General features: G+C 38.6%; 1 protein-coding gene across 1 annotated transcript in view; it reads left to right on the top strand.

Annotated features, from left to right (window-relative positions):
• Window positions 1–14,084, top strand: part of Ttc29 (tetratricopeptide repeat domain 29) — a 216,927-nt gene that overhangs the window by 31,732 nt on the left and 171,111 nt on the right. Inside the window, exons 4-5 of the mRNA XM_048813485.1 lie at window positions 6,048–6,271; window positions 10,935–11,120. Of these exons, the coding sequence (XP_048669442.1) occupies window positions 6,048–6,271; window positions 10,935–11,120 (410 nt within the window). The remainder of the gene's footprint in view (window positions 1–6,047; window positions 6,272–10,934; window positions 11,121–14,084) is intronic.

Raw genomic sequence — 14,084 nt, 5'->3', positions numbered from 1 at the left:
CAACATAAACATGGATTAGCATGGATAAAGAGAACGGCTTTCAAATTGGAGATTACATCATAATTGTCAAATTTTGTCAAATTCCTAAATGGTCAATGCAAATAAATAGAACAGTTGTAAGAATGGGCAGGAGGAAAAGAGGAGAAAACGCAACAATAGTTGATGTCCCAGGAGGCAATGTGGGAAGTGGAAAGAATTCACAATCCGAAGTCAAAGAGGGTTGGGTGTGAATCACAACTCTGCCATTTATTAGCTTGTGTGGTTTTGGGCAATTCACAGTCTCACTGATCGCTGGAGAGAGGTGTGTGTGTGTGTGTGTGTGTGTGTGTGTGTGTGTGTGTGTGTGTTTTGTTATTGTTGTTTGTTTTTAAATCTGTATAAATTAAAGTAGTACTTAACACAGTTGTGGAGTGAGTTAAAAGTGATATTTACACAGTGCCTGACACATTGTGGGAGTTCCGAAAATAGTAGCTATTGAAGGAGGAATTTAAAATCCATGTCATATTTCTGTGCCTGTAGACCAGCACACCCCGCATTTCCTAGCACCTCCACACATTCAGCAGCTATGAAGCTCGAGCCGGATTGTTGAATTTTGTTGTCAGTTTCTAGATGTTTTTAAAAACTTGTAATTTTTTTAGGGAAATTTTGATATAAACTATGATAGTTTTAGCAAAATTTCTTGAACAATGCCTTTAAAAGGCAGTAAAACCTGTATGAAATGCACAACTCCCTTGTTCTATCTCCAGCTGCTTCCCTGATCCCAATGCAGCCTGAGGTACCTGCTGCAGTAGAGATCTTCCTCATGATGCAGATTTATGGATGCCCAGTGTGTCTATCAATGTCCCCACTTCTACTTTTGTGAGTGGTATATATATTTTTTTCTGTCAGAACTCTCCCCAAATCCCATCATAGTAAATCTCTTCATGATTTTTAACAGAGTTCTCAATTTTCATCTTGTAGGGCAGTTTAGAGTCAAAGAAATTTTCCTTCTTCTGATGCTTAAAAGCAACACTTAATTTAGACAAAATTTAATGTATAAATGAAACCAAAGACTAAAATCTTTACATCCAAATGGAATAACAATTTAAATAATAAATTTGGATCTTGTTTACATTTCTATTTATTTTCTTCTTCACAAAGAAAGTGAACTTCAACTGTGGTTGTCTCTTAAGAAATAAAAAATCTGAGAAATCCAAATATAATAATGAAAATTGTCATGTATTTTTGTTTTCCAAGAATCAGTTCATTTTAATAAATGAAGATATTCAGATTAAATAATTTGCCTTACTTTAAAGATTTAGTAGAAACCTATTTAGTAAATAACTATGATTCTTTCTTGCTCTCAAATATTACTCATGAGGCTTAATGGCTTACAGGTGCATTTGTACATGCATATAGGTGTGTACAAAATATAAATGGTGTCAACAAAGTTATATATACATATTTAAACATATTCTTATTTGGTATAGCTTCTGCAAAAAAAAAATGACCTTTTCAAAAAATTACTAGAAATCTTTAAAATCGATGCTATATATTGTTGGTGTTTTGAACCCAAAAGATATGTTGGAAATACTCCTAGTCCAGCTTCTTCTGAATCACTTGGTGTTCTTTGGTCAAAAGGCAATGAAAACCCATTCTGACTAAATTAAGTGGAAATGATTTTATGGAAAGGATGTTAGGTGACTGGTGGAATGTGGCGGAGAACCTAGCTCAGAAGAAGTGGACAAGACACAGGCCCCTTGAATGGATGTAGGTAGCAAGACTACTGGAGAATCTTGTCCGGTGCAGCTGCCCAGGGCTCCTGCCTCTCCCACACCTGTGCTGCTTGCCTCAAAATTCCAGCTCATGGGAAAGACCGGGTCTCCCTCTAATTTGGGTCAATAATCTACCCCCTGACTAGGGAGTCCTTGAATTCCTATCCCACATATAAGGCTGGCTAGTTGCAGAAGTATTTTCAAGTGTGCCAAGGCAGAAGTAGGGCTTCATGCTGGATGGGGCAGATCCCCCTTCATCTCCCATGTGAAGGCAGAAGGATCTGGAGAGTGATTTTCTACCTCTCTGTCTGGATTAGGATTAGAACTGAGATGACCTCCCAACTGTTCTGCCCAGTGCATATTTTCATTGTTTGAAGTCACTGTTTAACTTTTACTTCGTGGTCCTTCTTTTTATTTTTGCTGCAGCAGGCTTTCTTCACTCATAGGAAAACATTCTGGCAGCCAATGCATGAACATCTGAAGTTGGCATTGCTCCTCTGAAGCAAGGTTAGGGTTCCAGGCTGTGTCGTCACCCCACAAACTGCCTTCTAGGGGACCACTTGCAAGAGCCCTTGGGGACTCCCAAACTCAAGCTATCTGAACCCAAATTCATCATCTTTCCCAGTAGCAAATGTTCCCCTCTTTAGCAAATTACCAATTACTCAATCAGAAAACCTGGTCATCATCCGAGCTTCTTCCTGTCCTTCACCTCCAACAGCCATTCAGCCACCAAGTATCCAATATTTTTATCTTCTAAGTATTTTTTGGATCCACCAACCCTACTTAGCCCCCTGCCTGTACCCCAGTTGCAGCCCCTGTAGCCTCTCCAATCCACGGCCACATGAGTTTACCATCTTTTCTCCCTACTCCCAGTTTCACCCTCCTCCCATCCCTTCTCTTGGATCAGGTGTGAATTTCAGAGTCACAAACTCAAGGATGCTAAACTGAAAGTCTTTATTTTTTTATAACTTAATTTTAATTCCTGGCCCTGAGCCTTGATCCTCCCTAGTGTAAAAATCCAATCTTGTCACTCTCAGGTAGTCAGTCCAATTCCACAATTTCTCAGGTTGCTCAAGATTCTAAAACATCTTCCTCCTCACCCTAACTTCCAATACAGAAACAGCGTTGTACTGAAGGGGGCTGAAGGAAGTAGAGTTACTAGATTTAGCAAATAAAAATACATGAATTGAATTTCACTTTCAAAAACCCAGGTGTGTGTGTGTGTATATATGTCCCATGAAATACTTAGGGGATTCTAATACAAAAAAGAAAATCATTTGTAATTTATATGACATTCAAATTGAACTGAGCATTCTGCATTTTATCTGTCAACATGGGGAACAGGCAGGGCAACAGCATATGACAGAAATTACTTTCAGATTTTCATGGAGGACCTTGTCATTGTCACTGATTTGCCCATCCAGTCCCCAGTCCTCTTTCTTCTTTGCTTACACAGCTCAAATTGGGTTGGGACATCACTGTGCCCAAGAGGAGTCAGGATATTTGGGTTTCCAGACTCCTTGCAGCAAAGGGAGAGTGGGACGTCATATGACCCAGTTCTAGACAAAGGGTCCAAAAGTAGAAATCTGCTAGGAGTTGTGGGAATGATCCTGTTTTTCCCCAAAATAAGGAAAGACACAGTCAATGCCCCCTCACATTCTACTTTCTTCTTGAAAGTGAACATGGTCTCTGGAGCCCTATGGCCACTAGCAGGGAACAAGGAGGAAAGAAGGTCAAGATAATCCCAGGGACCTTGATCTTGAACTTGCCAGTCCAGTGAGCCAGGTCCTTGGCTGCCTAAGATTAGGCAAAAAGTAGATTCTCTATTTTCAAAATACTGTGATGTGAGTTCTCTCTGACTTATAGCTGAACGTTCGCATCTCTAGGCTGTGGCATCCTGTGCAGGCAACTGTCCCCAGTCCATCCTTGTTTATCAGCTCTGGCAATATGCTGGCCTGAAGCCTTTCAGAGGCTCCCGGTGCTGCCCATTTCAATCATGGCTGTGCCATCCTTCCAACCCCAGTGAGAATCTCACCATGAGCCTCTCAGCACGCATCCCTGGCTATGGCTGGATAACACAGTGGCAGACACAGTGACCCTCCCCTTCCGTTAGTGTCATCTGTGAAGCCCTCTGAAAAGTTATGACATTTTTTCATAATGTCACACCATACCACTGAGGGACTGCATGACATCATAGGGCTGGTTCTGGTTCTCTGGTTCTCTTCTGCCTACAAACCCTTGATGGCTCCCTGCCTTCTTGTGCCCCGTGCATGGGGAGGTGGGCAGCGGGGATGTTGGTAATCCTCCTACCTTCAAGACTCTCACACAGGAAGCAGGTTCCAGTGTCTTCTACACTTAGATCCCACTGAACTTCACAGATTGCTGGCTTGTTCTTCTCGCCCACCCCTCTGGTATTTGACTGGAATAAAGGGGAGCAGGGAGGACATGGTCTTTCTGGCTCCATTTTCCTCTTCTATTTCAACTAGAGGGACAAGCAGGAAAATCAAAAATGGTCACTCCAAAATTTACTCTCCCTGTTTTAAATATTTCTTGGCTCGAACCGAATGGTAGCTGTTGATCTTTTGACCCAGGAATGTGCTTTCCTTACTCTATGAGCTGGTACAACAGACTGGCTGCTGGTGTGGGGGAGCGCTGCTGTTCAGAGTCATTCCTTCCAGATGCCGTTTCTCAAAAGCAGTCACACCCTGTCCATTGGGACTCAGCCTCTCCAGGACTCTCCATCACTCCTTGCTTTGAGCCTGAGCTTCTTACCATTGCATTACCACGAGGTCTCTTCATTGTCTGGATCCCACTTAAAAATAGATAAATAAAGACAAAAATAAAAACCTCCGTATCTCCGTACTCTCCACTCACCATTCTTGATTTCTACCCAAGTAGATTCGCGGAATGAGAAATTCTTGGCAGATGGAACCTGGGCAGTTTTGCTGTGGAAACTCCACAGGTGAATCGAATGACAGCCAGGAGCTGATGACCAGCAGCAAAGGGCTTCACATTCCCGCAGCATTTTCACTTAATTTCATCTTGTTCCTGAAAGAATCCTGCGATGTAGGGAGGGCAGATATGAATGTGTATATTTTACAAATGACAGGAAGTTAAGACCAGGGAGGTTGGGACAAATTGGATATTCTGACTAATTCTGAGCTCTTCCCAGTCTACACTGAAATTTTTATTGCCAATAGTATCATATATCAGTTTTTCTAAATATTGAGTTCTCGGGTTTTTTTTAAAAAGCTTACAAAAATTAATAGAAAGACATATATATATATATTGCTATCTGGTTGTTCTTTTTGATAGGTGAATAGCCACCACATATCATAATTTTGTATATTTATATGTAGACATTTTCAGTCATTATTTTTCATTTCTTAATTATGGGATTGTGTTTTCCCACTAGAATGCCAACTTCACAAGAATACTGAGTGTTTAGAACACTGGATGGTACTTAGTAGGAAATGCAATAGTGATTCATTGAATGAGTAGATGAACCATCCTCTGTCAATGTCCTTGCATATGGTTTATTATTAAAGTTAGGATTTGTTTTCATCATTGTTTTTTGAGCTGGGATATTGCTATTACCCAGGGTGGTCTCACACTCCTGTGCTCAAGTGTTCCTCCTACTTCAGCCTCCTGAGTTCTGAAACTAAGCAATGAATTAGCAAAACCAATAACTTAATTCTACCTGAAAATAATTTTATATATATATATATATATAAATGTATGTAAAGTTTATATCAGTATATATAATGATATGTATATATAGCGATAGAGTTCAATAAATCATTCTGTATGAATGAATGAATGAATGAATGATAAACTTCCATAACATACAACAAAACTGCCAAATACAGGGAGGACGTTGCTTTGATATTAAATAGCAAATGTGATTTTTGCCCGGCTTATTGTAGTTTTCTGATTGGATGGGTTGGCTTGTTTGGGTGGAAGGCTGGTGTATCCAGTATTTTTTAATACTGTCAGTGAACTAGCTTATTGTCCTTGTCAAAGAGAGCCCAGCTCTGGAACGGATATATTTATAATGTAATTTCATTAAAATTACTGTATTTAGATAGCTTCTGGCATCTTTCATTAAACTGAAGTAGTTCAATTATAAGTGTCTGAGGCAAAGATCTTTTGATAGTTTTCAGTGCTTTCACTGAGGGGAAGAAAAAAAAAAGAAAGAAACACTGTTCAGCCTTTAATTATCAGAGAATGAAAACACCGGGCAGATTGAAAGGATTAAAACAAGGCATTGAGCTTTCTGATTCTTATTCCCAGCTACAGGAACTCGTACAAGAAGAACATCTGCGTGGACATGCTGCGGGAGGGTTATCACGAGTCCTTCACTGAGCTCTTTGCTCTGATGGAGCAGTGGGAGACCCTGAGGGTGGCTGCGCGACGCAGGTCCATCTTCTGGACGCAGAAGCCCCTGGAGGATCAGCTAGATAAACTAGATTACTTACACCACCACCTGACCAGGGCCGAGGCCGCCGAGAGGAAAGGTAGGTGGAGAGATGGTGGGCAGGTCCTCTAGGGAAGGTTCCAGGTTGTCTCCTGCGTGCAGGGGAAACATTGAGACAACTTAGCCCAGGTCTCTCTAGTCAACTAAGCATATTTATGGGACAAATAATAGGGACCACTGAATGAAGAGGCAGCCCAGACATAGGGTCTCCTGGTGCTGTCACTCCAAGCCGGGAAGACATCACATGGCACCTAATGACATCTTCTAGAACTTTCCAACAGATTCAAAACTCTCAGATCATGAATTATTAACGTTTACATAATTTATCCTTATCTGCCTATTGACTTTTGCTAAGGAGATACTTTTGAACAGCCCTGTCCCTTCAAAATGATACAGATTTTCCAGAATTTATGTAAATGAGCTTTGAAGTTTTTCTCATGACATGTTACTTGAATCAGAAATTTTATATTAGGGAATACTGAGAAGATACAAAGTACCTGCAATTCACAATTGTGGTTAAAATTGTTAATTTTATACTTTCCATGATTCCATGGAATTTCTAATAATTCCTTTTTTTTTTTTTTTTTGGTATTCTAATATTTTCCAGAAAGTTATATGTCAAGAATTGGAGAAAATATTTTCATCTCTATTATCACTATATTGATATTGTTATAAATATTTTTCAGTCACATGTTAATAATTGATCATTTTAATTGGTCACTTATAATTAAAGAAAAAAATGGAAGTCCCAGATTTTGGCATATAAATTTGGTGTTCTAAATTATTCATTTCTTCAACATTTTGGGTGAAAACATGATAGAAATCAAAATAAAATAAAATAAATTCTTGGGCCTTGACATGACAGTGTTTCATTTCAGACCATTTATGGGTATCTGACAAATTTCTGTTAGCCCCTCAGCTTCTATAGAGCCATCTGATGAGACAGGGGACAGCCACAGAGGCAGCCACAGTCTCTCAGCTTCTAGAGTGAAGTCCCATCAAGATGTGACCTGACTTAAGACCACAAGATGTCCAAACTGTGAATAGCACATCAAGCAAATTAGGGTGGAGGGGGTGGTGAGGTTGAGATGGGCCTGGGTTATTTACACTATGAAAAGTATTTAAATGCCGGGTTGACTTTAAAATGGAGTCTGTTGGTGAACTTTAAAATGTGATTTATATAATTTCTCAAGAAATTAACTATCGAGAATAAAATATACTTTTGTGAAAAACCTGCATTCCCATGTCAGCCCCAAATTCTGAAGTGATATTGATGCTGGAAGCACAACTAGTCAAGATAAAACCCGCCCATTAGCCACTTTTTAAAGTTGAATTCCATCATATTCACTGTGTGAGGTGGGGGCTTTCATTTGAGCAGCATAAATATGAGCAAAAACTCTGCCTTGTCATAAAGTGTCACAGATGAGTCAACTTGTCATAAAGGCTTCTGTAATGACAAAGAAACCAAAATACCAAATAGTTTGCTTGAAGGTAGAACACATTTTAATTTCTAATCTTTCATTTAAAAAAATGGTAACTATACATAAAAATAAAAATATTCCTCCAATTTGAAACTCATGAAATCCCAACTTCATTATAGACAAAGTCTTGCGCAAGTGGTCAGAGTCATGAAAGGAAATATTTTCTTCACAGAGCGGTTTATCACATATTCATGGTAACTAAGTTTGCATTTGTTAAATGGGGCAAAATTACTTCTTGTTCAGCCTAAATGGTCTGTAGAGTTCTTTCCTAAAAACTGCAGTGGCTTTTGCCTAGTTGAAATACAGAAAATCAGAAATGTTGCAAAAAAGGTTAGTGGAAATAATTCAGTTGAATAACATGTAAGCATTTATATGGTCCTTTGTAAAGAAGGTGTGCAATTTTTTTACAGTCAACACATGAACTTAATTGAGGGAAAATTGTGATTTGAAGAAGGAATGCCCCATAAAATGGGATACACATTTTTGTTTTTAATAACTTGAGTTAATCCTAATCTTAAAATATACACATGTATATGTGCATGTGTATGTATATATATGTGTGTGTGTATGTGTATGTGCATATATATGTGCATGTGGGTAAATATATACACATGTATCCAAAATATAAAAATCTGTGAATAGCATCTCAAGGTTCCATCCCATATGGTGGGGAAGGGGGGGGGGTCTGAAACAATTATCCTAAAATAATGTGTCTCTGAGAAACCTCATTGCTTCTCATTGGAAAGACCATTGCTCTAGGGTCACAATGAAGTTCATTTAATCAAAACTATGGCACTAACAATAGTCGTCTCAGGTCAGTTCTGTCTCTTGAGATTTACAGAGCAGTAATCTAGAGTTATTTAAATAACTTTAACAAAATATCACTTGCTGTTTTAGAGCAAAGTTGTGTTTAAAGTAAGCCAGCCATTTCTTATTGGATTATTTTCCACTCCTGGAAGGGTTTCTTTGTCCCTGACACATTTCCTGTTTTATCCATTGTTGTGAATCATCTTCGTACCATCTGTATGTAACATTATGATTAAGATCTTGAGCCCCATGGGGTTGGGGAAGAGATGGCAATAATGGTAATGGGTACTGAATCAATAGATAATTCCAACATTATTTACGCTTGACTTTTAAATTATTGCCAAGAGTTGAGCAGCAATTTTTTTCCAGTAACATTTGTTTAACATACACAAAGTGTGTTCTAATCAAGCAAAGCTCCAAAATATATTATAAGTTTTATGCGAAGACAAACAAAAACAAAAAAATTATCTGGTAAAATAAGTTTGGTGAACTATCATTGAAGTTAAGAAGGTTGATTTATCGCGGAACTTATTAGAGCCCTTTTCATGCTTACATATATTGTGTGTATACTTCTGAAATTTATTTCATTATGGAATCTCTTCTTTAGAGAGCATAGCGTTTAAATAACAGACCAACAATAAAATTTATTTTCATCTTCTGAGTATACTTACTGACAATTCAAGAGAGTGACCTATAAGCAAGGAGACAGGCTACTTAGAATGTAAAGGATACATATGACAAACATAGAAAAATAGCTTAGCTGAGAAGTAGTCTTTCAATATGGTATCTTAATAGCTTATATAAGTATAGCTCATTGTCTTTTTAAAAAAACATTGCTTATGACATGTTGGGAATATTTTTATATTAATGTTTATTTACTGAAAAATAGAAAAATTATTGCAGGATTATGTATATAGTTTTAAAAATTTATATAAAATATTCTTTATATAAAATATTTTATTTAAGTAGAGTATATGAAATTCTTTACTCAATCCAAAAAGAGTAAAACTCTCTAATTAGTAAATATGACCAAGAAATATGAAATATTAAGAAATAGACTTGCATGGTCTATTCACATTCGATGAATCAATGTATACATAAGAGGTGTAAGTGAAGGAATGGCACGGGTTTTAAAAATTTCTGTTGAAACACTGGATGATTTATTTATAGTTCTTGACAATCACCTTTTATTTAGCTTGTTTCACTTTTCTGAGCCTTTGGATTTAATCTTAGAGATGCATTAATGGGCAATATTCTTCATTATTGTAATACCTTCAGGAACAAATAGGCTGACTCTTCTGGTAGTAGTGAGCAATTGCATCAATGAATTCTACTCCACAATCACTGTTATAAAAAAAAAGTTTTAGAATAGTAACTCAGGCCACTACCTATTTACAAGTGTGCTTTCAGAATAAATGCAAAAAGACAGAAAGATTATAAATTTGTTCACATTCACCATTTGAGAGGGGTTTATAGGACTGAGGTGCAATTCATTAACACACAACAACTTTTTTTTAAAGTTTTTTTTTTTTGTAGTTGTAGATGGACAGCATGCCTTTATTTTATTTGCTTACTTTTATGTGGTGCTGAGGATCGAACCCAGTGTGAGGCAAGCACTCTGCCACTGAGCCACAGCGCCAGCCCCGCAGACATTTCTATTACTATGGCAGTGGAGTTTATAAGGACAATTCATAATTTATTAACAAACCTTTCTGCATACATATAAGTCAGGTGCCACTTTAGGGGGGGAAAAAACTACAAGGGTTCAAGTAATAAACTAACAACTATCTGAGTAAAAGGAATGCTTAGTATGTATGCATTTTCAGTGGGGAAAATATACCCAGAATATAGAAGCATAGAAGTCTGCTCTTTCTTAACACTGTCAGAAAAACCTATGTTGCTAGAAACTTTATCAGAAAACGTGTACAGCTTATAGAGGTATCCTGATCATCATTTCTTATATCTATCAAACCCTATTTTTTTTTCCTTCAGGGTGAAAACAGTGCAGCATTCCCATATCCTCTCTGCTGTCTTCATTCACATTATTTTGTCGTTGTTAATAAGCATTACTTTCTCTGCCATCTCAAAACACTTTTTTAAACCTCCAATGTGAAAAGTACCCAATGAGAGTCCTTTCTCCCAGAAAAACTAGGTACACTGCTAATTGATATTTTCCAACCCATATGTCAATTTCTAGTATGTTGTACATTTCTGGAAATACTTTTGTTGATTTGCTTATGTGGATATCCATTAACATGTAATTATTTTAATTTTGCATTCAGATTACTTTTATAAAATAACCACACTTTTAAGAGTAAAATGGGAATAAACGTCACAGCATCGGTTTGCCATTCCCAAGCATGTACGACGAGACATCCTCTTTCTAATGTAGTTTGTATTTTTCTCTTTTTGAAGGACACTTTGAAGAAGTGTATAATAACTTGTACGCTCTGGCCTGTTTCTTCGATAACGCTGAAGACAAGTGGGTAAGGAACCACTTCTATGAACGATGTTTTCAGATCGCACAATTGATCAAAATCGACGGTGGGAGGAAAGAGGCCGAGGCGCATGCGCACATGGGCCTTCTCTACGAGGAAGACGGTAAGTGGGCTTTGTCAGGATGCAGAGACCAGGCAACCAGAAAGCAGGCGGGAGTTGAGAAAAAGACTTGAGTTCAAGATGCAGATTATTGAGGTCAAAGAGCAGAGACGCATGACTGACTCACAGACCCAGCTTCAGTATTCCTTGCAGAATATTCTTTATAGCATTCCTTGCTCGGCTCCTGTCTGGGCAACTCAGCCTGGAGTTCCCAGCAGCATCCTCACAGAGAGAAAGTACCTCCCCACTACACATACACACACACACACACACACACACACGGACACACACACATCCCTCGGTCCACAAGCTGCAATTTTATTTTATTTTTTCTTTCATGACAGGCCTCTCTGTTCATTTTAACTTGATTTCTCATGTATGGAAATTCTTGAGGAAAAAAAATGAAATGTACACTTCATGATTTTCCTAGTGTCCTACTCCCCTATGTAAAAGTCCCAAAGCTATATAACTTGGATACCACCCTACCATTATTTTACAATAATTTCTGAAGGAAATATTCCTTTAAATATAAGTTCATACTTAATAGTTTTATCTTATGACAAGCCAAAGTCCAAAACAACACAAAATGGTCAGAAACAAATCTTGTGTAGTGATCGATCAAGGATTCAAATAGGGATTTAAGAATTAAAATTATCTATGTGATAAATAGTATGTAGATGATATGTGTATTATCTAATATATGTGTGAAGAAGAAAATATTTTATCATGAATATGCTATTTAGTCTCTAAAAAAAACCTGTCTTGTTTTCCATAAAAATTTTGACTATGGCAAAACACTTAAACTTTTTAAATATTTATTACTTTGTGGCTAGAATTACATAGAACTTTGACCAATTCTTTCAGATTTTTTAAATTTCTAAAAGGTTTCTGTGCTCCAGGAAGTTGCGGTTGATGAGATTTTAACTCCAACCCTGGTAGGTTCTAGAAAGTAGTCAGGCCTATCTCTCATGACAGATTCAGCCATGCCAGAAAAATAGAGCAGAGTAAGAGATCATACAGACTGGATTCAGGGAAGGCCTGACAGAGTCGGGAGGATCAGGCTGTGGACTTGAAAGATAGGTTGAATTTAGGCAGGTAAAGAAATAGGAAAGTATTCAGTGAAAGCAAACAACATACACTGGAGCATAATTGAGAAAGGGGTAGGAGGAGAGTAACCTACTTACAGTGGAAAGTGTATTTTTGAGCCATGCTGGGAAGTCATAGGAAAGGTGAAATAAAGATACCTCGGTGTTAGGAGCTTGGATTTAGTTTCTGCACGTTCAGGGTAAGGACGGGAGAGTGAAATGTCTATCTATGATGCAAACTGTGCCAGGAGCGGAAAGAGGAAGGGGGATGGCTAAGAAGCTGCAACAGTTATGGAGCTCAGAAGAATGAGTGCAGAAATATTTAAGAGAAACATATGGAAGTGTTCTATTGCAGCCAACCTATAATATCTCAAAATAGAGGATTAGTTAAATAGATGAAGCAACTTCCAGGCAACAGAGTTCCATGCAGTCATGAGATTACAAATTAGAGCAAAATTCATTTATTCATTGAACAAATACTGATTTAGAACCTAGCACCAGGGGATAAAACAGTGTACAAGGCAAAGTCCCTGCCCTCGAGGAACTCAACCACTTCTCCATGTACAGTTTAGTAGTGTGAAGTGTATTCCCATTGTTAGGCAACCAATCTCCAGAACTTTTTCATCTTGCAAAACGGAAACTCTGTGCCCATTAAACAAATCCCCATGTCCCTCTCCTTTTGATTTTTTAAAATCTCTATGCATTTCTATTAGAGGACTTATAAATTGCTTACTTGATTCATTCATCTGTTTATTCACTCATTCAATAAATATCGGAGTGTTCCCTGGTCCTATCGTTAGTAACCATGGCACCGTGGTTGCCCATATCATCTTAGTGACAGACATACAGTGGCAGAGAGCAGGGATGAGCTGGGAGATGTGATCTGCATGGGGCTGTGGTGACACATTACTCACAAGTCTTCGGCTTGCTCTCATTTGGGTGCCCCACCCTACAGCATGATAAAATGCATCCATGTTCCATAATAAATAGATTGCTTTAAAATACTGGAAAGACTTCTGAAATTATTTTTAGAGTGGGTGACTTTGTTTTGAAACTACGTTTTGTCAGATCTAAAAATTTTCCATATGCTCTTAAACAGTGCACAGACCCTAGAACCAGGCCTGACTGATAAAACCACTGAGTCAGTGTTGATGAATATTCCAGGGATTGCCTTTGAGTCTGTGATATGCCTGGTGATGGTAAAAATAATCTGTGTAGCTTCTGTAATCTGTGGAAGATTTTTCACAAGAAGTATAGGAACATCAAGAATATGTGGCTAGCGGCTGGGGCTGTAGCCAAGTGGCAGAGTGCTTGCCTAACGTGTGAGGCACTGGGTTGGATCCTTAGCACCACATAAAGACAAACAAATAAAATAAAGGCACTACAAAAATAAAAAGAATATGTGGCTAGAATAGAGGGGGACTCACCTGGCTGTAGGATTCCCACTGAGGAGATGGTGGTATAGCTTCCGCTTATCAGATCTGATTGGTCCAGACAAGTGAACGGAGGCCCCACAGCAACAGCTAGGCAGCAGCTGTGCTGGGGGCAGGTGGCAGCATCCCGATACCACGGGTGCCCCCATTCAGGTTAAAAGAGGATATTAGCCAGCAGATGGCAATGGGCAGGTTTTCAGGGCCTGACCAAATAGGCTGTAGTCCAGGGCAGGGCTCCAGCTCCCTCGGGGAACTGTAGAGCAAATGAGGAACAGAAGCAGAAGCCATTTTCACAGAGACTGGGCACATGGTTGCAGTCAAGGGTAATGTTCAACCCATTGGCACAAATGTGACCAGCCCTCACACAGACGCCCCTGGCAGGTCCTTCGGCACAACAGACGTATAAACTCTATTAGAAAGAAGATGTCTCACAATCTGCTGGAGATGGG

This window comes from Marmota marmota, unplaced genomic scaffold (genome assembly GCF_001458135.2).
Source record: "Marmota marmota marmota unplaced genomic scaffold, marMar, whole genome shotgun sequence".
Taxonomy (NCBI): domain Eukaryota; kingdom Metazoa; phylum Chordata; class Mammalia; order Rodentia; family Sciuridae; genus Marmota; species Marmota marmota.
Note: the sequence above shows the minus strand (reverse complement) of the source record. Positions and strands in the feature narration are given on the sequence as shown.